This window comes from Hevea brasiliensis, chromosome 8 (assembly GCF_030052815.1).
Source record: "Hevea brasiliensis isolate MT/VB/25A 57/8 chromosome 8, ASM3005281v1, whole genome shotgun sequence".
Classification (NCBI taxonomy): domain Eukaryota; kingdom Viridiplantae; phylum Streptophyta; class Magnoliopsida; order Malpighiales; family Euphorbiaceae; genus Hevea; species Hevea brasiliensis.
The window spans coordinates 6,313,260-6,338,000 of record NC_079500.1 but is presented as its reverse complement, the minus strand read 5'-3'; the positions used below and the strand labels follow the sequence as shown (position 1 = coordinate 6,338,000).

At 31.7% G+C, this 24,741-nt stretch overlaps 1 protein-coding gene and 1 pseudogene across 1 annotated transcript; both read left to right on the top strand.

Moving 5' to 3' along the window:
- Nucleotides 1-5,408: 5,408 nt before the first annotated feature.
- Nucleotides 5,409-12,963, top strand: LOC110653874 (ubiquitin-like domain-containing CTD phosphatase; annotated as a pseudogene).
- Nucleotides 12,964-13,658: 695 nt separating this feature from the next.
- LOC110643421 (COBRA-like protein 6) lies at nt 13,659-17,427 on the top strand. Its single transcript, XM_058152024.1, has 6 exons — nt 13,659-14,181; nt 14,306-14,385; nt 15,660-16,110; nt 16,202-16,355; nt 16,643-16,920; nt 17,046-17,427. Exons 1-6 carry the CDS (start codon nt 14,088-14,090, stop codon nt 17,321-17,323), a joined length of 1,335 nt encoding a protein of 444 aa, XP_058008007.1. The 5' UTR covers nt 13,659-14,087; the 3' UTR covers nt 17,324-17,427.
- The last annotated feature ends 7,314 nt before the right edge of the window (nt 17,428-24,741 follow it).

Here is a 24,741-nt window from a genome sequence, read left to right as displayed (position 1 = left end):
CCCGAAATTATGGTAAACTTGATGGTATTGAATGGTCCACCTTGATCTTATAATAACTCCAAAATCAATAATTAATACTTGATGGTTTGTGGTTTTCGTTTAAAATTAAAAAGTTGATTGCAACATAGAAATAATATAATTTAATTAATCAATTATCAGCTTATGCTTTGAATGTTAATGGTAGGGTCAATGTGCTTCAATTTTCAACATTCTCATTAATTATGGTACTTAGTGTACCATCTCAAGTTGTGGTCGTGTTGAAAAAACACGGCAGTGATGACTGATGAGACTTTTTTATTTGTTCTTTTGGTTAGAAAAAGAAAAAATAAAGGTGGTTTGATTTGTATCACATTAATGATTCTATTTTTCATGTTGATTCTTGCTTGACTTATCATGCTATCTTATATAAAATAGATGATGAGGTTGGTACAATTCTTTATCAAAACTTGGAATTGTTTATTAGTTTATTATAGTTAAAAAGAAAAAAGAAAGAAATTGTTGTCCCCTCATGCTTTAATTTGTGGTAGGGTCAATCTGCTTTAACATCCCAATCTATCTAATACTGAGGCCAATCTATGTTGATTCCATACAAAAAGAAATTCTAAAGAATACCCATAACAACTATTGATTTTTATTTCAGTAGTATTAGACTTTTATTCAAGATTGTAAGATGTTGAATTCGAACTACAATTAGAGCCATTTCTAAAAACATAATCAATACAATAAATTACTTTCAATATAGCAATTGAAACTTTTGAATTAATTTAGGTAAAAAGTTGAAAATGGATTAAATTGAACTTTTTCAATGAATATATGATAAAATTAAGTATTAAGCTTATTAATTTTATATTGAAAATAATATTACAAATAAATAACGTTTACACCTCTTGTGTAAAGATTCATATAATTTAAAGAATAGACATATAATATTAATCAGAAGTTAATAAAATCATTTAATTGGGAACTCTGCCCTATAGAGTAATAACTGTTACACTCAAATAGTTCTTTTTTTTTCTCAGATAAAAAAGAAAAAAAGACATGTAATACTAATAGTGATATTTTGTCTGATACTTCAAGAATAGAAGTTCAAGTATTAATAAAGTGAAAAAAAAAAAAGAAAAGAAAATTCTGATCAGTGGCTACCAATCATGTGTCAACAACCTTATCATATTTTATTTTTGTTCTAGAATAAAAGCAACAACTTCAAGATTTGCAACAATTTTGCGCAAGAATCTAACAAGAAAGCGTTCGCTGGTCAAGAAAAATACACCACAAATTTGGGCAACTCATTAGAAAAAAACTCCATTTCTCTCTGTTTCTTTATTAGCGCCAAACTCAAGAGCATATCATTGAATTGATGCGTGTGCTTTAAGGACCCGGCCACCGGCACCAGGCACTGAACTTTCTCACACAGACACCCACTATAAATAATTTCTGCATAATAGAAACTCTTTGATCCTCACATTTAGCTGCATCAAATGACAAACAGAATTTTTGGGGATTGGCTTTAAGTTCACTGACAGAACTCATAGACCAATCAATATTGTTTGATCCTTTTATAAAATAGATGCTAATGGAGAAAACTGCTATATATCTATTGAATCCTGTTTGGCTAGTATATAATCGAATTTAGGGTGGGTTCGGGTTTAAAATTTAATATTCTTTACAGGTTCGGTCGAGTTCGATTTTTATACGTTGAGTATTCGTTATTCGAATTTGTTTATATAAATATTTAATTAAATATAAAATATATATTTTTTATTATAATATTTATAAAGTTTTTATATATTTTATTTTATATGAAATAAAATTGAAATATTTTATGAAATTATTAAATTTTTAAAATATAAATTATTAATAAAAATTAATTTTCATATAAATTATTAATTACAATATATAAAATTAAACAAATTTAAGTTTTCACTGAATAATAATAATTGAATTTAAAATATGTTTAAATAATTAAAAATAAATTTTAATCAAATTTAAAATGAATTCAAATTTTAAAAATATTAATTAAATTTAACTTCGTAAAATAATTTTCACCTATTTTACTGGTTACCATCCCTGTATATGTCTGTTCAGCAAATGAAGTCCTCCTCAGAAAGGCATTTACAGATACTGTACTGACACAAATTATTGAATGATCAGTGCTTCAGAATCCTGCTGTGTTTCAATAAATTGATCCATCATATGTGGATAGAGTATATCAGTCTGCAAGAATCTTGCTGGAAGTTTCAACATGCTTCAATTTTTGAAGATACCTATGCCATACGTTGGATGACCAAAGAATATGCAAAATAATTTAGAACGCATAGTGCTAAGAGTTATTTTCTGCACTGCATCTACTCATAATTCACTAGTCAGCAGTCACCAGTCATAATTCATTAATAATAATAATAATAATAAATTCATGGTGGGGTACTGATTCATGTGAAAATAAAGTTAAAAAGGGTACACATAAATTCAAAAAAAAAAAAAGTTATCATCAGCTCCAGAATTTTGTACGAAAGAAAAGCAACTTCTTCTGTACCACCAACCAGTTTTAGTGCAACAATCTACCTAGAAAAAGCATTCATTCTGAAAGAAAAATACACGACAATTTGGCAACTCATGGCGAGATGTGCAATTTTCTACGTACACAGATGATAACGACAAAAAGATTTCGAGTCACCATGTGGACCTCTGAAAATCCACCACCTATCTGTCAATCTCTTTCTTTCTTTAACACAGAAAAATCTATCCAGGCACAGAATTTTTCAGTTTTCTCCCACTAGAAAGAGAAAGAGTCTGCCTTGTCTCTGTCTCTGTTTCTGTATAACTATAAATGCATCAGGCAAAGAGAAATTAACACCTCACTCCTTAGTCCTCAAAGCGCATTAGCCTAATTCTCCATACTTAAGCAGAACAGTTAGCCATGGCAATCTTCTCAAAAATACTTACCAACAGTGATCTTTTGAGAAGATTGTCTATCCCAGAAAACAGTATAAAAGCTTTCCCACCAGCTCAAAAGGGCCATGAAATCATTTTGCACGTTAAAGATGACGCTGGTATTGTCTGGACATTTCGCTGCAGAATTCCTGCCACCGGCTTTTCGAAACCAGTTGTTTTTGGGGAGCACTGGTTTCAGTTTGTTCGCAGGAAAGATCTGAAGCCCGGTGACGTGATCACCTTCTATGAAGAGATGGATAAAGCCACTGGAGCTCAGTACAAGATTGAAGTGAAGAAAAGGTGTCGAAGTTATTTGAAAACATACTGTTGGAATTCGCCTGCTATGGATTCTGAAACGTTTGATTTGTAACCTGTAACAATACTACTTACTGATTATGAATAAGAAGTACATTTTGCTTAATAATGTTTCTTCCTTTTATTAGTTAAGATTGATCGAGTACATTTAGCACTGAGCCTTAATTACACAAGTAGCTGGCTTAAACATTCTTGAAATTAAACAGATTCAAATGCTCAAAGTACCCTGCTGGTCTCTGTTTCCTTCGCTACCTACTCTGTTACTCCCTGTTATTAATAAATATTGTTAGATCTATGATCCAAAATCTAGTTGATTTGATTTGAGTAGATAAATATTCTCAATAGCATGAAGGGTTAGAACTCCTATTTTAGTATTAAACATCCTTGCAGTTTACTGAAAAGACCGACTAATATATTTAGTAGTTTAAAAGTAAGGGTTCTTTTGAGGGGAGGATGAAGCACGCATTGTGATATATCCTTGTGTGGAGAGGGTGAATCTGTGTGTTTGTTTTATTTTTTACAGTTTATACATTAAAATATGATTAAAAATAGAAAGTATGCATAAAATTGAATCAATAATAACTATGCAGGTTATTACCTTAAAATCCCTTTCCCAAAAGGATTCTTTTCTCATTAAGCTTTCAATATAAACTGTATCATTCACTGGTTTATTAGTTATGATAAAGTAATTATCAATTTTTGAAGTTTTGGACATTTGTTAATCAACTTCAAGAAGTTGTTCACCTGTTGATGTGGATCCTAATAATGGATCACTCCATAGAAAAATGAACTACAAGACAAGCTGCCAAACCCATTACTTATATCTTATTAAAAAAAAACCAATAATTATATTGATTAGTCCGTGCATTTTGGGCAGCCACGGGGCTTGTCATGACCCTTAATCATTCAATGTCTCGTTGATAGTTAGCTAATTGGTTAATTTGTCTGAAAACCATGGTTGGTTTTTGTTCTTTTTTCGGGTTATGATAATGATTTGCACGGGCATTTTATCTCCTTTATGTTCTGTTTGTTTGCAGGTGCTAGCAATAGATTTCAGAAAGTTCACAGGAACAAATCTGAATGGTTTCCAAAAGAAAATGACCAAAATCAGACCCACCTATATAGTATTCAATTATGATTATTAAAGAAAGAACCTTTGATTAAAAGAGCATGTTAATTTACAGCATAAATTTTCAAACTCCATAATATCATCTAGAATCTTGATACCTTTCAATGTGTCACTTTCATTTCACACATATCATAAGCAAGCAAATCCAAACACTTAAGCTCAGTAATAATCTCAGTAACGCTTTTCTATTCTTTTCTTTTATTTCTTGGTCATCAGAACAAATAGGGGCTACTTTGTCTATGGGGTCTGTAAAATTGTCAACATTCTTGATTTCTCAGTAATCTTTCAGTGGCCCTACTTGTATATTCTATTGTCGGTGGAAAGGTGTGTTCATATCTTAATTTAAAGCATATATCTCGCCATTCAAATGCGTTGTGTTCAATTTTTCGCTGAAATCTCAATTTTTCATTTGTTCTTTCATGGGTTATGGACCGTGAAAGATTCAGTCAAGTGGTTCTGAAACTTAGAAAATGTTATAACAAGCACGCAATTTTAAGACACGCATAAATCGCACAATCACACGATATTAAAAAAAAGAAGAAGAATAACACAAGATTGGTTCAATCATAAGATCTACTTTCACAGGCAAGATAAGAAAAAAAGTTTCACTATGATAATTTTATCCGGATACAATCAATTACAACTCCCAAATCCTAACCCTAATGTGTTTCTCGAATATCTCACAGCTTTACTGTAAAATATGTCAATATTATAATATTTATACTAATCCATAAATCTCACTTTTTTATCTCAATCAGATCGCAGCGCGAAAATTTTTGAATGGGATCATAATTCTCAAGTCTATTGTAAAATATATTAAAAATTTAAGCCATAAAAATAACAGAAAATATTGGGAACAAGAAAAATGTATTCATCTATATCATGCCTTTATGGTACTGTAGACTTGAAAAATCAACTTTCTTTGGATAAAATTTAAGGTGGGCCCAAAGACCAAGATAAATCGCTGACCCATGAACTTAAATAGAGACAATCTTGGAAAGATCAAAGAACCTGCAAATCAACTTAATTAGCTATGAAGCTTCTCTTTAGAAAGAAGTTGCGAAAGACTGATGTCAAGTATCGAATGGCGGTTCCAATGAAGAAGTACCGAGAAGTTTTCCTAATACCAGAAGGTGATTTTTCTGTAGAGGTTCCTGTTATTGACATGGAGGATGATTCTGTCAAGAAGTTCAATTGTACCAAGCGCCACAAAGGCCAGCATGATAAACCTGTGTTCGGCAAGGGTTGGATTGATTTCATCAAAGAAAAGCAGCTGGTTGAAGATGATGAAGTTATCTTTTACGAAGAGGAAGGCGAAACAAGCAGCACTAGATTCAAAGTCCAGGCGAAAAGAAATGAATGCAAGCTGCTTGGCGTGGATCTCAGGAAGGAAATTCGAAGATCAACGTATTCTAAGCAGCAGAACTAAGTGATTGGAAAGGTTGATGTTCAAAAATTTCTCAAGAATCCATGGTGTTGCATGTTTGAAGAGTAAGGTATAAGCTGTGTGTAGCAGAGCTTTGCCAGGTCATGTGCTTGCTTGCTTGCTTTACGTTTGTTAATTTCCTGTATGTACCATATCTTCCCTTGATCCTGTTCTCATCAGGTTGCTCAATTTTCACCTGTTAATTTTCTGTACGTTGTGTGCTTTGTTGTAGAGTCAGTATTTCAGTTGGGGTCTGTAGGTCTGTTGACCATAGGTGAGTTGTTTATTGTATGGTCTTGCTTCTTGTTTCTTCCATCTTCACTAGCTTTTTTCACTTATCATAAACATTTTAGGTTGAATGTATGGAAAGGTCTGATGACACATTATATATATATATATATATATATATATATATATATATATATATATATATATATATATATATATATATATAAATTTCCATTCTTAAAAAAACTTTGATCTTTAAAAAGGGTAAGTTTCCATTCTTAAACAAGTGGACTAACCCTCTTGGCTATGATGATTTATTTTCTATATGTGGACTCACCAAGTAGCCCACTGAGCTTTTACTGAACATGAAAAGAAATTCTGAACAAAACAGAGATTCAGTCGTTATTGGCCTGCGAAAAGCAGAACAAAAGATCATATAACTCTTTCAGGGCCACAATGATTGAAAAAATCGAACATGTTCTGTAATGGACCCACCAATGAGCTGACATTTTTTTTCTTATTCATGATTATAAACAAAATTTTATAAGAAACTTCCAATGAAGACCACAAATATACATCCCTGGGAATGAGGTGTACTCTCAAGGACTAGCAAATAAATTTTCATTATCAGAAATCAAAAAATCTTGAGTGGTGACCAGTGAATTGGAATGATCTGTCTTGCAGATACAGTGGCGAAAATTTTTGGGCCTTCTTAGAGAACCACTGTTAATTATTAGAGATATAAACTATCCTTGAGATCTCACCTACAAGCTTAAGCTTTTAAGTTAAATGATTTTTTGACATGATATCATAGCTTCTTTAAGACCAAAAAAAATCCATAATTGGAATCTTGATGAGAAAAGGCCTGCGAAATATGAAGGGAAGAAGAGTTGAAATATTGCATAGGAGTAGAGGATGAACACATTGTAGCTCATCCTTTTTCAAAAAGGCTGCTTTTAATAGAGTATTTGCACTCACCTTAGTGAATTCCACAGCTATGGATGACAGGATTTCCTTGTTAAAAATACATCCAGGCCATTCTCTCTCTTCATTTCTCTTCCTTTTTCTCTTCTCTTTATTTGATGTGAATTTAGAGAAATTAAATTTGTTTTCTTTCTTTTCCCTCTATTTCTCTCAATCCAAACAAAGGGTTAGTTGGCAATTGTGACCGTCCAACAATGTACAAAAACAGAAGACCGGAGATCTCCTGCAACTGCGTTCACCTGCCTATGTATGAAAACGCGTGTATTACGTATTTAACCTCATTTCCGTCAGAGCCTGTATAACATCTTGTAAAGCACAACACACGCGTATGCAAATTCTCCGAAATTTCTCGGACATTGGAACTTGGGAGTCTCCTCTTTTCCTGACTGGTTGATCCTTCTCATCAATGATTAATCATTACAGACCGCAATTATATAAATAGATATCATGCTAGAAAACGAAGAGACTAACACATATAGATTCTTTCTCCAAGCTGAAATATACCAAGACAAATGCTACACGTACACTAGTTCTTTTCTCAAAGTTGCTCACCGAAAACGATATTGAGAGTAATTTGTTTATTTCTACTTCTCTAGGCCAATTGCCCTTCGACGAAGAGCAGTCGGTGAACATGTACGTCCACAATGACCGTGGCCGGGAATGGATCTTTTCTTGCTTTATCAAAGAAGGTGAAAACATGGGACGTATTCTTTCTGTGGATTGGCTTGAGTTTGCTCGTTTCAAGAACGCAAGAGTTGGTGATCAGTTAGTTGTCCATGAGGAAGTCATCAAACACTAAGCTGGAGAAAATTTTTTTGCAGAAATTAGTTTTTAAGAAAATATTTTTACGAAAATATTTTTTTATTATTTATATAATCTAGAAATATTTTTCATTAATTAAAATAAATTAAATAAACATATTTATTGATTAATTAAAAAGATGTCTTTAATTATTTTATGATAATATTATTTATAAATTAATATTTTATTTAAATAAATATTTTTAAATTATTACCGTATTATCTAATCCATACAAACAAGAGTAAGAGAGAGCTGGGTTAAATTCGGTATCAACCTCGTCGGTCACCAATGAGGAGCTTACACCCACAGTGAAGTGGAGCGGCAAGGAGTACAATGTCCGAGTCCACGGCGACGATTATGCAGGCGAATTGAAGCGCCGTATATGCGAACTCACTAATGTTTTACCAAAGTGACAAAAGCTTCTCTGTCCCAAAATCGGAAATAAGCTTGCCGATGACTCGGTTTTGCTCTCCCAGCTTCCCCTCAAGTCCTCTCTCAAGATGACGATGATTGGGTTCCATTCTCTCCACTCGTTTAATTTTTATTTTATTATTATTATTATGCTGGGGTTCTATGTGTTGGTTGCATCTTGTTTTTGACAATATTGAGGTTAAAAATATGTTGCTCACTAGTTTTTTTTTTTTTTTGAAGTTCTTCCTCAATTAATTATTTTTTGAATTTGGATAAAGGGTTTTTGATAATTGGGTTTAGTTTAGGTCTGTCAAGTTGAGTTTGTGATTGGAGCTGAACAATTTATATATTGAGAGTGGAAGTTTCACGATTTTATATATTTAAAGAGAACTTAAACTTGAAAAACAGAGACCTGCAAATTGGGCATTGTGGTTTATCATTTAAGTATTTATAAAGTTTGGTCCTTTCTACATGTTGCTCCTTATGAATCCTTTGATTCTTAGATTAAGTAAAGTTGGCATTTAATTGGTTAATGAACTGAAAGAAAAAATAAAAAAAAAAAATCTAATCAAAGGGCCAAGAGGGTGTGTTATTGACTAAAAAGTGAAAATTGAGAAACATTTTGTGCCCATCTAAAGAAGCCCCCAGGTGCATTAAGGATAATGTATTGCAGAAAATCCTTTGGTGTAGGATACTGATAGACGTATCATGATCATGATAAAATGATAGAGAGATTGCTTGCTGAATTTTTCTTTTTTTAGGTGTTGTGGGAGGTATGATGACTCAAGGTTTTTAGCTCAAGGCTTGATGGCCAACTATTTGTTCTCATGATGACCTTATAATTAAAATAACTGAGCATAATCAAAATGGGGAAGGAAGAATGAAACAGATTGAAAGAAGGTAGTGTAATGAAACAGATTGGTTTGCCAACACTTGCCCTTTAATTTTCTTGTAAACTGTCTGACAGTGTGGGACTTGTTCCCACAAGCCATATATTCCAACACCCCCCTTTCTTTGTGGAATAGTCAATAACTTTTACACAAATATTAGAATTTTTACACTTGAGGCCCTTATACAGAGGTGCTGATCTCCTGCAATGCGGTGTATTTGGAAATATACAATATTAGTTATAATGTATTTTTGCTATTAGTATGGGCTGTATAGACATTTCATTTTGCTCATCAACTCAAAGCTTCATCAATTAGTTCCTAGTCATTTGTTTGGAGCAAATGTTTTGTGGAGAATGTGTAATATCAGTAGCATGTGTTGAAGAACTAGTTGATAGAAATAAAATCATGACTTCTTTTGTAACATGAACATAACTCTTTAAATTTTGAATCTAATTGAAATTGATATTGAATCCAACTGAGTTTTCGGAACTTTTGACATAATTGTGGATCAAGTGGACTCTTCTGAGATTGTTGATGTTTTTGAACTTGGGCAAGATGAAGCTGTTGACATTGAAGGTAAGGAAGTTAATAGGCAAAAACTAAGGAGGTGCATAGATCAATATAAGGTCTGCTATTAAGTTTTTGAAAGGAGGAGAATTGAGAAAGTCCAAGGATTTGTTGAGGGGAAAGATCAGAATGGAATAAAAGTGTTTGTGTGTGTACTTGGGAGGTTAGGGTAGAAGAGGGATGGGGTGGGAGGAGCATGATTCAAAAAATTTTTCTAGGGTTATGTGTTTTATATTCATTTCATAAAATGTGTTTTGGTAGAAGGTTTTTTCATCAATGGCAGAGCATTTATTCTTCTAGGTTGGAATGTGCCCCTGCTTATATTATGAGGGCACCTTGCTCTTCATCCCATTAAATTTGCAAGCTATTATGTACTCCCTATTTCCTAATTTTACTTCTCCTTCAACAAAATATTGGACCATGGTGGGAAATATTGTATGCTATGGATTTACGTCTGTGAAGTATTATATATATTATATGACTTGGCACTTTTTTGTGGCATGGATACATGTCCATGATTTGATGCTTTCCATACACGCGGCTAGCTATTGATGTTCCTTTGGTTGTATGTTGAATCTTAGATTGAACTTTGGAATCCACGTCTTGAATGGAAAAAGCTGCTTGTTCTAGATATTGATTATACTCTATTTGATCACCAATCCACAGCAGAGAACCCACTTGAACTCATGCGACCTTGTAAATAGTTTGGTTATGGAAAAAAGTTGTTATATTTCTTGTAAAATTAATTTCTAATTGCATTCTCTTCTCATGCAGATCTTCATAACTTTCTCACTGCTGTTTACGCAGAGTCTGATATTATGATGTGGTCTGCAACCCAGTTAGATTTCAATTATACCTTTGGATTTGTACCACAAGTTATGTTATGCGAGGGTTTGTTCATGAAAATTTATCACTTGTCCCAATTTGATGACATGGCACGTGAACTGAGGCTCCATTTTGTTTAGCTGAAAATATTTCCTCAAAAAACATTTCTGATATTTGGTATGTAAAGAAAAGTCAATATAAAATTTATCCTATCCATAGGGAGACCGAGTCATGTTCAAGAAATTAGCAGCCATTTTCTATTTTTCCACAAACTCATAAAAATGAAAGGGATATACAAGACAACTATGTAAGCACATGCCTACCAGTCCACCAAACATTTCTGAACACTATCATCCATCTGTCACCATTGATTGCACCAATCACTATTGTATATGAAAGAATTCGTTTATTTATATACTTTCTGCAGCATGAAGTGGGTTGAATTGAACATATGACAACTAGGAGTGCTCAACAATCCAAACTATAAAGTCACAGCTCTTCTAGACCATTTAGCAATGATTACAGTTCAATCAGATTCTCGGGGGATTCCTTTACTGCAAGCCAATAGGATTGATTTGGGCTAAGTTTCCCGAGGTGCAGACCTTTAAGATGATTTTTTTTTAGTATGTTTGCTTCTGTTTTTAAGTTCTTTAAAGAGATGAAAGAACAAATAGAAACACAATCACTTCATTCTCTTGTGCATAGTTTAACAATTCAGGCAGTGATGCCAGAGAAAGTGGCAACTAACTTTCCTTGCTATATGACATTGGCAACTAACTTTCCTTGCTATATGACATTCTTTGAAATCCTTGATGAATCTTTCACTCTTTGATCTTGTTCCAACTCCTATGAAATATAAAACTTATCCATTTCATATGATCAGCAGATCTATTTTAATTGTTGTTGCGAAAACTAAAGAAAATGATTGGACCTTTCCTTTGACAGACTAACATTTTTTTTGGTCATGTTTCAGTATTTGACAGACTTACATTTTTTTTGGTCATGTTTCAGTTTTACAATCCAGAAAACACTATAATGTTCGATGATCTGCAAAGAAATTTTGTGATGAACCCACAAAATGGTTTGACAATCAAGCCTTTTGGGAAGGCACATGCAAATAGAGATAGTGATCAGGAGCTTGTGAAGCTCACCCAATACTTGCTTGCCATTGCTAACTTGACGATTTAAGCACTCTGAATCATGCAAACTGGGAATTCTTTGCCGAGGACGATACGGAAAGGTGTAGGCATGCATAATTGACATTAACAAGCTTGGAAACCTTAAAGCTGCCTCCTTATAATATTCACTTTTTGAGGTACTGTGAATTTGTTTTTAATTTATTTCCTTGCCTCTTTTATTTCCTTAAGCTCAGTTCCCACCTCAATAATATTTGCAATATTAACTGAATTCTAATCATTGATGATACAAACATTGTCATCTAAGTTGATTACTACAGAACAGTGGCAATTATACAGAATTTTGATTATTATGTACATCAAACTGATGACCAAATCAGCCTTTAAATAGTAATCATCTACCTGTATATGATTATTCAGTAACTTATGGCAGGTTAGATGTACTTGGCAGATTTTTTTTTTTAATTGTTCTTCAATGTCTTATAATTTCTCCCCACCTGTGTATTGCGTGTAGGGTTCAAGCACTATTGTTTTTACTGGTTTACTTTCCTGTTGTTTTCTTTTTTTGGATGAATTACATTTACTTCCCTATATGCCTTAACACACAGATGCCTACATATCACTGTTGTTTCATTCAATCAGTAAGATTTAACAGATGGTGTGAAATCAAAACTTTAAACATTTTTCAAAGTAATATATCTTTTCATTACAAGAACTACCGTTGCCATAAACACATCATCAAATCACACATTTGACAGTCTGTTAACTCTCTCTCTCTCTCTCTCTCTCTCTCATTCATTTTATTCTGTTCTTCTTGATAGTGTGCTTTGATTTTAGCCATATTTTGCGCTGCAATATATCTGCACTTTTTCTTATGAGATCTTATCTTTCAGGGAAGCCAAATGGTGGATGTTAATGCAGCTAAAGTTTTTTTTTTTTTTTTTTTTTGTCATTCCTGGTGCGGTATATGTCTAGAATTTGAAGTACTCTATTGGTAGTTTGTTTAGTGATACAGTTTGCATACTTTTTTCTATGGATGCCACAAATTGATTCACGAGTATGTGGATTGCTTGACTCATGATTCTAAAAGTAAACTTGATTAACTTGTGAAGGGTTCAACTTGTTCCTGCACATTATATTTGCATTCCTGTTGGCAGGACAACAAAAGAAAAATTGAAACTTGATGCACTTGTTGACGAGTTTTGGCATCCAGTGGGAACTGTAATATTATTAGTTTATAGAAGATTGATGGGCAAGATATAACATAGTTGATCTGTTCTAAACTATGGCCTTATTAGTTCTACTGTTTTCGTAATCCAATTACTATACATATTTGAATATTACTAAAATTATATATATATGATCAATTTTTCACTTGATATGAGTCCGGGTGAAAAATTAAAATTGAATCAAAATAGTAATATAAATTTGATTTGATATGATTCTAATTGATATGGCATAATTTTCTGATTCGATTTAGAAAATGAATGTTTAAATTGGTAATTTGTCGACATTGGTTTGATAAAAAGTAATTTAATGGATCAACAGGTTAAAATACAAGTTGATGGGCTGAAGAGATTGTTTGGCTATTTCAAACGGTGGGAATCTAATCTCATCCGCAAAGAAAATTTCCATGGAGTCCCAGAAACACACAGCTGTCTTTAGGCTGCTAAGTGACAGACCACAGATACTAAAAGAAGTAAACAAAAAAAAAAAAAAAAAAGGGATAATTAAAGAACATTTTGCACTACTTACCCCTCAAAATTATTTATTTTTCAATTCTTCATATTGATTTCTTTCTTTGCCTAATTAAGCCAAAAGGGTTTGCATAATCCACCTCTTTTTTTGAATTATATATATATATATACTAATCACGATGGATTTTCACTCGTATATACAGACGAGATTAATTTATGCTCGAGCTTGATATTTATGTAAAACTCTGTCAATAAATATGATTATAGTATTTGAACTCTTAACTTTATAGGCAAAATTTATTTGAGAATAAGTCCATGTCACTAATTGAATGCTTGTTAATATTTTTATATATTTTTTAATTTAGAAATGAAAGAATAAATGCCTAAACGACACCCAAATGCCATGGAGCTTAACGCGTGAGCTTTAAATATATGGTTTCACATGCCAAAATGTCCACTTATGGACGCATTCTAAGCATATTGATTTGGAAAAATTTTCAGATATATCCTCTGTCCTCTGACCTACCATTAAATTAATTCTTATTTTCACCTTGACAGAAACAACCTTTTAAACCTATCCAACGCTAGACATATGTTGTCTCTTCTCATACCTCTCTCTCTCTCTCTCTCTCTCTCTCTTGTCACTCATACTTCAGGATTGAAGCAAAAGAAGAGCACTTTCTTTGTTACATGTGAGGCTTAGTGTTTGAATTCAGAATAGTGGATAAAGAAATTTTGTTTTTTGAAATGAACCCATTTTTGTTTGTTGGTCATAGATCAATGGGTTTGGTCTTGATTTTGATCTTCTTCTTATCTCTCATCAGTTCTATCTCACCTTCTTGTAAGTACCCTTTTTCTATCTAACTAATATGGAGATTCATTTTTCAATTCTAATTCAACCCTTTTATCTTTCTTTCTTTTCTCTTATATTTTTAATAATTATAGTGATTTTTACTGAATTACAGATGGGTTTGATCCATTGGATCCTCATGCCAATATTACCATAACATGGGATCTTTTGCAATCAGTTTCTGGTACAAATGATGTAAGTTTGCATAATTTCATTGTACTTATCACTGTTATCTCCTTAATATGCATAATTTTCTAATCTTTAGATTCGATTATGATTCAAAAAACCATATTGAATGAATTGAAGCATCCCCAATGGACAATGAACATATTAGTCAGATTAGGGTTTTTTTTTTTTTTTTTTTTCAATCCATTTTCCGATATTATAAAATTATGAAATAGTGTGTAAAACGGCTTACAGCTGAGATCCGTGCATGATATTTCTTTTCTGAGGTTCGCAGAATGTGTGTTTGTCTGTATCTGTTTAGATTTAGCAGTAGTAGTTTAGGCCCCACTGAATCCTCTATTTTGAACTTAGTCCAACCACAGCCCAGTGCTCACCAATCATCTCATCACACAGAAGGGCAGTATTGTCTATTAGGGGAAGGATATTTTAGTAATTTAGGGTGACTAATTGCATGGCATGTTGTGATTGGCCAGGGTGTTTAACCACGAATGGACAAGAGCCTGTGTCTAGCTTGGGCGTTTGCTTTTTGCATAATCCAAAACAACCCAAACAGTCGGGTGAAATAGCTGAGGCTAAGCCCAAATCCAATCCTTTGCTTAAGGCATTTTTCAAGAGAAAAAAAGTTGAAAAGATTTAGATTCTTAATCACATAAATTAGGAAATAGACTTTTAATTATTGGGCTGTTAATTCAATCCCACAATCTAAATCACCGAGCATGATAGTCTAGTGGTAAATTTTTGATGTTGAATGTATCCAATCTCAATTTAGTTCTTGCATTTGCACGTTAAAATTAAATATTGTCTCAGTCAGTTGTTCAAAATTAACACATTGATATTAAATATGTGAGTTGTTAATAGTATGTGGGTTGTCCACAGTATCAACATTTTGAGATTCATCTTGAGTTCTGTAATAGGCCCATTCTTATATAGTTGGGTTAAATTAAGATTATTAACAGCTGAGCGCCAACCTAAGAGAGCCATGATCGTCACATCAAAAAGCTAATTTTTTTTTTTCTGCAATTAAGAAAAAAAAAAAATGCAAGAGTCCTAAAACTAACTCTACTAATAGCACCAATGAATAAAGCTCATTAGTCCAACAGCATAATGTTTAAATAGTGAAACTTAAAAAAAAAAAAACCACCTTCTTACTTTCTATTGCCTAAACAAATCCTTTTGGGCAGGCAACTGCAAGCGTCTGAGATCATTGAGTTCAGAAGTAACAACCTAACCTTTCATTCTGGTTGAATTATCAAGTTCTTAACTCAGGTTTTCTACAATTCCAGGTAAGGGTGTCATTATACAACTTCCAACTATATCGCCATGTGGAGGTGCCTGGCTGGAAACTGAATTGGGATTGGGTAGGCAATGAAGTGATATGGGGTATGTGGGGAGCTGAGGCTACCGAGCAAGGAAACTGCTCAGTATTCAGGGGAAGCCAACTCCCTCATTGCTGTGAAAAAAGTCCGGTGATTATTGACCTTATGCCTGGAGCTCCATATAATATGCAGTCCCAGAATTGCTGCAAGGGAGGTGTCCTGTCATCCATGAAACAAGACCCTTCAAGATCTGGTGCCACTTTTCAGATGAATGTTGGTGGTCATGCTGATTATTCCAATTTCGTGATGCCAGAAAATTTTACTCTTGGGCTTCCTGGTTATACTTGTGGGAATGCATATGAGGTGCAGCCAAGCAGGTATCCTGCAGATGGAGGCCGCCGATGGACTCAGGCTCTTTGTAAGCACACTAATTTTATTGGTTTCCTACTAGTGTTTATTCTTCAACCTGAATTTTGATATATAACATGCTTTGTGCTGATTTGATGCAGCGACATGGAATGTGACCTGTATCTATTCCCAGTTTATTTCATCAGCAACACCAAAGTGTTGTGTTTCCCTTTCGGCATTTTACAATGACACCATTGTTCCCTGTCCCAAATGCAGCTGCAGATGCCAAGGACAACCTGGGGCAACATGTGTCAAGTAAAACCTCTCAAATTTTCTCTTCCTGTAATATGAATTCAGGGTTTTCTCAGAACTTCTTGCAGAGGTTTCTGAATCAAATTACTTTAAAAGATTGTTCTTAGTGCACAAGGCTTTCTGCTTTGTGAGATTTCTCTTGAAATGTTCTATTTAGGACATACATGATTGGAGCTTTGTGCAATGCCGTTGAAGATTAGCCTTCTCTAGCTTACATTTGATTATAATTTTATTTGCACTTCATAGTTCTGTTTTGACTATAACCTGATCAGCTTTATGAAAACTGTCAGGCCAGGGGAGATTCCATCAATGCTGGAACAAGTACACGATCCAAATGAAGAACCACCATCAATTGTAAGGTGTTCGCAGCACATGTGCCCCATTCGGGTGCACTGGCATGTGAAAGAAAGTTACAAGCAATATTGGAGGGTTAAGATGACAGTAACGAATCATAATATCTTGAAAAATTATTCTCAGTGGAACTTGGTGGTGCTTCATCCCAACTTGAAAAGCTTGACACAGGTTTTCAGCTTCAACTATTCGCCCCTCAATCAGTACGGAATTATCAGTAAGTTCCATAGAACCCCAATTAATCATTGATTGCCATAGCAAATTCAGAAGCATTAAACTGGTTTAATCTCAATGAAGTTGAATCTGCTGAGACTTATGTTGTTAAATTATGTGTTCTCACAGATGATACCGGAATGTTTTGGGGGATTGAATACTACAATGACATGTTACTCCAAGCAGGTAAGAGTGGAAATGTACAAACTGAAATGTTACTACGCAAAGATCCAGGGATTTTCACTTTCAGAGAAGGATGGGCTTTCCCAAGAAAAATTTCATTTAATGGTGATGAATGTGTCATGCCCCCACCAGATGATTACCCAAGGCTCCCCAATAATGCTTACAGGAAGTTCATTAGTTCTTATATAGCGATTCTCTCACTGTTGCTTGTAGTTGTGTTCTAAAAATGTCTACACATTAGTGATTTTTTACTCTTTTTAAGTGCAGAGGCATTGCTTGTGTTTACTGAAAGATATCATTGAATATATTAGTAGTTTTTAGACTTTAATATATCTCCCTGGTTTCAAATTTAACTTTTAAAATATTAAACCGAGAGGTGAATTTCTGTATGGGTGGGTTAGGGTTAGTTAAGTATGAAATTTCTCTTTGATTTTCATCTTCTTTTGGGGCCTCCTCATGGACTTTTAAGTTGGCTTCTCCATGATGTGTTTTTCTTTTTTTAATATAATTTACAAATTAATGTATGAAGTATGAAAAAATACAAAAGAAATAAATTAAAATATATTTAACCTAATTAAAAAAAATTAGCTTTTAAATACTTAGTGTTTATAAGCTAATTTTAACTTACAAGTTTTTCAAATTTTTAAAAAGTTACATATTTGATTAAAGTAAGAGAATGACTTAATCAAGGGAGGACGATAGGTGAGTGAAGTTGTTTAGGTAAATGCTTATAAACTAATTTGAGTTTTTAAGTATTTAAAATTTAAAAAATTACATATCTGATTAAAGTTAGAGAATGGTGATCAATGGAGGATGATAGGTGAGTGAAGTTGTATACTAAAATCCTATTAGTAGAAAAAAAAATATAAAACTATATTATCATGTATTATGCAACTTAATTATATTTTGAAAGTTATGATTTATGTTATGAATAAAAAATGATATATTTTATATGTTAAGTTATAAGGAACAACAATGAAACCGGTGGTGCCTAGTTTGGTTTAGTTTAGTTGCTGAAAGTAGGGGTGTGCGGTTCTAGTTCAGTTTGGGATCTGTTTAAAAATTAAAATTGAACCGAAATTTCAATATAGTTTTGATTTGGTTTTCTGATGTTTCAATTCCAGTTTTATAAGGTTCTTGGTTCTATGGTTCTTGGTTCTTAGATTTTGGTTCTGATTCAGTTTGATACAATTTCAGTTCGATTCTCGGTTTTTAAAGCAATTTTATATAATTATTTCCTTAAAAAGTCATATCTGAATTAGCATTTAAGTTTTAAATTGGATTATTAATACATAATATATCATCTAATATATATTTTAATTATTTTTTAATTATATAATATTTAACTATAAGATACAAATATAATTATAAATTAACATATATGCATACAACTAAGAATTAGAAGGTAATTCAATGCATTTATAACTAAAATTATTAAAAAAATATATAGAAAAATAAAATATAATAATATGTTGTATTTAATTCATAATTATATATACATATATAAATATATATAATTATATCGAAAGTATATAATACATCTAAAAAATCAAAAAAAAAATATGTATAAATTCAGTTCTTGTTTCAGTTTTTAGTAAAGAATCGAAACCGAATTAAAGTATTAAAATAAATTTGGTTCGGTGTGACTCTTTAGTTTAGTTTGAAACCCTAAAAATTATGCATAACCTTAATTGAAAGAATATTACTCATCTGATAAACTCGGCTTCCCAATCCCTTATTAAAAGTGAAACAGGGATAGAACTATGCATTAGTTACAAAAAAAAAAATTTAAAATTAAAATTTTATCCATAATTTTAATTTATTTTTAAATAAAATTACTTTTTATTCCCTAGAAAATTAAAATTTTAATTAAAATTACTGTTTAGTCTCTAAAATTTTTTAAAATTAAAATTTTACCACTAAATTTTATTTTTTAAAAAATTACAGTTTGCCCCTTCAATATTTTTTTTTATCTTCATGTAAATTTCATTCATATTTTTTATATTATTTAGTTTTGATACCTTAATAATTTATATTTTTATTTCAATCCTATATTTTTATTATGATTTTATTCAATTTTTTAATATTTATTTTTAGTCCTAATTATTAATTATATAACTAAAATTGAACTTTTATTAAATATTATACATGATGAATATTACATTGATTGAATTTCGGCTGTCTTCACCGGATAAATTACGGCTCCGTTGAAAACCTTTATTTTTATATTGTTTGTGTGTATGCTTGACGAAAGCATCGTGATTTGTACGCGCTGAGCTCACAATCACAGAAATATATATTGGTGTGTGTAGGTGACGTAAACGAGATCACGTAAAATACATTACGTAAGCACGTTGTCTTCTTTGTACAGAGCTCTGCTGACGGTGACAGCCGCAATTTGTGATTGTCGAGAAACTATCATTCTCATTTGGCATTGGCTGATCTGATTCCCAAGCAAACCAAGAATCTGGGGATTCTCTAGGTGTGGGACCACTTATCCGCTTATGTCCCACATAAAATCATTGACTAATTCCAATTTTTTTATTCACCCATTAATCATTAGGCTATTATTATTATTATTATTATTATTATTATTATTATTATTGCTTTAAGAAGGAGAAAAATAATTAAAAAATTATTAACTATTTTTTTAACTAAGATAAAAATTCATTGAAAGGCCTTTAAAGAAATTTTTATATTATAACAAGTACGTAAATTTAAGAAATACACGTAAATCACGTAATCACACAGTATTAAAAAGAGAAAAAGAATAACACAGGATTTAACGTGGTTTAACTGTAAGGTCTACGTTAAGATAAGAGAAAAATTTTTACTATGATGAAAAGAACAAGATACAATCAGTCGAAACTCTCAAACTCTAACCTCAGTATGTTTTCTGAATATCTCACAACTCTATTATAAAAAAGTAAAATATCTAGGCCTGTGCCCTCCGTTACCACCACAGAATTCACTTTTTATCTCAATCGAGTCGCAGCGCGAAACTTTCGGGTAGATCACAATTCGAGTCTATGAAAAATATATCCAAAATTTCAATCCACAAAATAACATTTTATTTAGTGCATCTATAATTATTTAATTATAATAATTGATTATAATGAGGCTCATATAGGATTCACTACGATCAACACTTATAATAAATTGTGGTATATATATCAATTTTATTATATAATTTTTTCTGGCATAAAAGATGTCACAATGAAACCAAAGATTAAACATAAAGAGATTGATCATGCAAGACCCATAGAGGGGATAGGAACATCCATAGAGGGGATAGGAACACCCAGACTCATAAGTAGATACAACCAAACCTGCAGAAGGAATCCCACCCAAACAAGCAGGATACAACAAAAACAAGAAAAAAAAATAGACAGGAAGAGAGCCAACCAAAGAAACCAAACAAATGATGTTCCGAATAAAAAGATTTTTAACCTCTCCATTAATGGCCTTGATAACTGAAAGAGAGTCCTCTTCTATTAGCACCTGTTGGAAGCCATTTCTTTGTGTTAGAACAAATGCATCTATACAAGCTATAGTTTCAAGCACCAAGGGTTCAGATATGCCTGCGAAAAGTGGTCAATTCTAGCCCAAAGGCAGCCATTCCAATCTCTGACTATTGTTGAGAAAGCTCAGGAACTCGATCGAGCGCAAGTGGCCCCATCAAAATTATTAACAAAGTTATTACAATACTAATGAGGATATATCAAAATGATCCCAACCATGAAATGGTAGGAATATATTTCAAAGGGACACTTTCATTAGTAAGTTTTGAAAGCCATAATCAAAACAATTATGACAACGGAGAGACAAATGGCAGCAACGAAATAGCCAATAATTTTGCAACAATCTTTATCTACGAGCTCATCAGTGGCTGCAGGAGAGGACGGTTGCTCGACTGGGTTTTCTGGGTCTCTGGGACGTACCTTCTCTGGGCTGCTGGCCGGAGAATGGTGTTGATATTCCATTGTGATTAATTAATTATGGTTTATGAGATAGTTGCAAATTCAAACGTATATGCTTCTGTGTAGAGCCTCATTTATATGATAAGAATTACGTATATTATATTCCGATGATTCTCTTTTAACGTTACATCATGGTGTATTACAATTTTTTAACTATCTAAATTTCTAAATCATCATTTGGGTTACAATTGCCAATTCAATGAAGCACAAAAAGTGATCTAATTTTCTTTTATATAATTTTTAACAGGTTTAATTTCTCTGGTTGATTAACTCCACACCTAATTCTAAAGAAATTTTTTTTCACTTTTTCTTCTTAATAACCCTAAAAAGTTGGCCGAGACTACACATCAATTACCTTTAGGGTTTCGTTGAACATATTTGTATGTATTAGACTTCATAAGTTTTGTTTTTTGCAAATATTATAAAATAATTAAACTTTCAGATATTTAGATACTAAAAAATTTAAAATATAATGTAAAAATAAGGGATCTTTTTTTATATATATATATAATTAGATCATGCGGAGTCCAAAATTTGTTATATATTTTTTATTAGATCGAGTTCAACATTGTGTCCCAATTTTCAAATTTAGCTTTATGTCTCAGTCTTCATTTTGTCCAGCTTTTATCTTCTGTGTAATGTGTATAGGGGTTTTTTCATCGCCTACAGATACTTAGCTCGTTAGATCTGGATGTATTGAGACTGGAATTGTTGATCCTGGGGCTCTCTGTAGTGATTTTTCCCCTCATTTTCTAATAAAATGATCTTGATTATCCAAAAAAAAACTTTATGTTTCAATCTTCTAATGTTTTTATCTAGTCCCACAATGCATGACAATCTCTACATTCTTTCCCAATCCATGATTATCTTGTCCTTGGACATTCTGTGTCCCAATCCATGAATCTTGATGTTGTGTTTGGTGATTAATTAATCATAAGATTCAATTCTTGGGGTTTCATTTTCAAAATCCCACTTCAATTTTAATTTCCAAGCACTGTTTTGATGTTATTTTATTGTTAGTTTTATTTATAAGGATTATAAATGTTATGTTACCGAAATTTGCTGCTGATGGAATAATTTTATTGCACATTTGAATCTTAATTTCTCCCTTATTAATTTTCTTTCTATTATTTCATTTTATTATTAATGTTTAGTCACAACATTATCATTCTCATATTTGTAATCTCACATTTTTTCAACCACATTTTTTTACCAAAAATACCTATGAACTGAATTATATATATATATATATATATATATATATATATATATATATATATATATATATATATATATATATAATATTGAAAAATCAATGATGAAAGAATAAACGAATTAAATTACAATTGTAATACAAACAAAATGTTTTTCTTTATTATTAATTTATTAATGATACATTATCATACAAGGTTACAATCCAAACACAAAGCTAATTATAACAAATCAACATGTAATAAATAAATGAACTATCAACTGATCCAAGTCCATCTAAAGATTCTAATATGGACTTTCTCAAACAAAATAATAACAACAACAACTAAGCCTTAACCTCAAACTTGTTGAGATCGGCATTTATTCAAACCAAAATACTCGAAATGAAAAGTAACTCACAAACACTATCTCTTTAGAACTTTGTGAAAAGGCCATCATGGAATTGGAATCCAAGACCCCATTAGTTTCATCTGAGCTCCAATGTTGTAATGTCTGACTCCGTTAGCTTCAACTTCCATTGTCAAGATGATTTTGTTACCCTTCCGAAGACTCTTTTCACGTACAAAACGAAGCCAATCCCCAGTGAGTTCAGGTTTTTTATATTTATCATCAATATTGCTGCTGCGAACGGAGAGTCTGAAGTTCCAATTTTCCTGATTATTACCAGCACTAGTAGCTTGAAACTCCACAGCGTTTTGTCCCTGAGGGATTGGGATAGCCCACAAACTAGCAGTTGGAAATGATAGTCGACACTCGACATCTGTTTGGGATAATACTTTGTTAATAAGCTCAACCATATTGACTAAAAGGCTATTTGGGATTGAAGAAGATGGTAGCTTGTTAAGTAGCAGTTAGGGCAAGCAAGAAGATTGAGATAGTGAAATTTCTATAGGATCTTGCCCTATTTATATGCATTTGCATTGGCAAAATTTCACACAAGATTATCTATCTTTTACAAATTTTTTTTAAATAAAAGAAAAAAAAAAGGTGAAAATGATTGGCTGAATTGTGGTATCTGGAAGGTTATGTAGGTTAGCTTTTGACAAATTATACTAATGTAAAAATAGATTTGTTTTTTCTTCAAGAGCATTGGGTACTTGCAAGTATTACTGGTTGGTAGCTAGAACAACATCAAATATGTCAAAGTGAACAGTAAGGACGGCCACAATAAGACCTATGAAAATTTAGATATGAACATACTATTATTCAATCTTGTAAGGTTAGTGCATGATCCAAAGTTTTGGCATTTTCCAATTAAAATATAAAATCATTCAGATTGCATCAAAATCCAACTTTACAAAGAAAATTAAAAAAGAAAATCAATGGGTACCATCAAATTATAGCTAGATTGAGATTGGTTGGACTTGGCCTGATGAAGAAACAAAAAGAAAAAAAAAGGTAAAAAGAAAAAAAAAGGTAAGAAGAAAATAAAAATCAAATATTTCTATAGTTTTGAAAATATATAATGAGATTAATTATTATAAAATTTTTGTTGTATATATAACCACACTCACACTGCTTCTTAGATACCATGCATTTATTGTCATGTTAAAACCACTTTAATTTGATAACATTAATGTCATTTTCGGTTGAAGACTTTTTGATCTACCATTATGCCGATCCTATGCTCTTAACCAGACAGCTGAGAGATGGTAATTATTAACCTATATTTAATTTCTCAAAAAAATATAAATATTGATGAGATGACAAAAATTAACCTAATTTTTTTTAATATTTAAACAATATTAATAAGGAGTTAAAAGTTAGAGGACAACAATTACTTTTATTAATCTTATACCAAACACTCCCAGCAGAGAATACTTGTCAATTATTCAAAAATGAGAACAAATTAAATAAATAAATTTTTTTATATAGATATCCTTTTAAGAAATATTTGTTACATCATAGAAATATTTTTCAGTAGAGCTGGATCTTGAAAGATCCAGTAACTATTTTTTATAATAATTTTATTATAATTGTTGATTGTAGTGAGTCTTATATTAGTTTTATCAGATAAAAATTCTTTTATCAATTACTTTTGCTGGTTAGATTTGCAATTGCTATTGTTATTTTCCTTGAATAAGTGTATTTTAAGTTTGCATATTTAGGTATGCATACTTTGGAACATGAAGATATATATTTTGTCCGGGCCAATAAAATTTTTTTTATAGACACTATATTTTGTCTGGACCTATAAAAATAATAATAATAAATTAATTAATTAAATCAATAAAATATATATATATATATATATAATTTTATTAATTGAGTTGTTATTTCATTGTTACTTTAATTCTAATTTAATTTTTAATTTTATTTTATATTTTGACTTTAGTTGTAATTTTAATTTTAATTCTAATTCTCTAGCTTATTTAAGTTTGTTTTTTTAATTGGATTCATTTTTCATTTTAATTATAATTTGTAATTTAATTTTAGTTTCTTAAAAAAAA

What these genes read in the sequence shown, in the direction of transcription:
- LOC110643421 (XM_058152024.1), top strand. Translation starts at nt 14,088, where the DNA reads ATGAACCCATTTTTGTTTGTTGGTCATAGATCAATGGGTTTGGTCTTG. An exon ending in CAGTTCTATCTCACCTTCTT is followed by an intron (nt 14,182 to 14,305) that starts GTAAGTACCCTT and finishes ACTGAATTACAG; the next exon opens with ATGGGTTTGATCCATTGGAT. An exon ending in CCGATGGACTCAGGCTCTTT is followed by an intron (nt 16,111 to 16,201) that starts GTAAGCACACTA and finishes GATTTGATGCAG; the next exon opens with CGACATGGAATGTGACCTGT.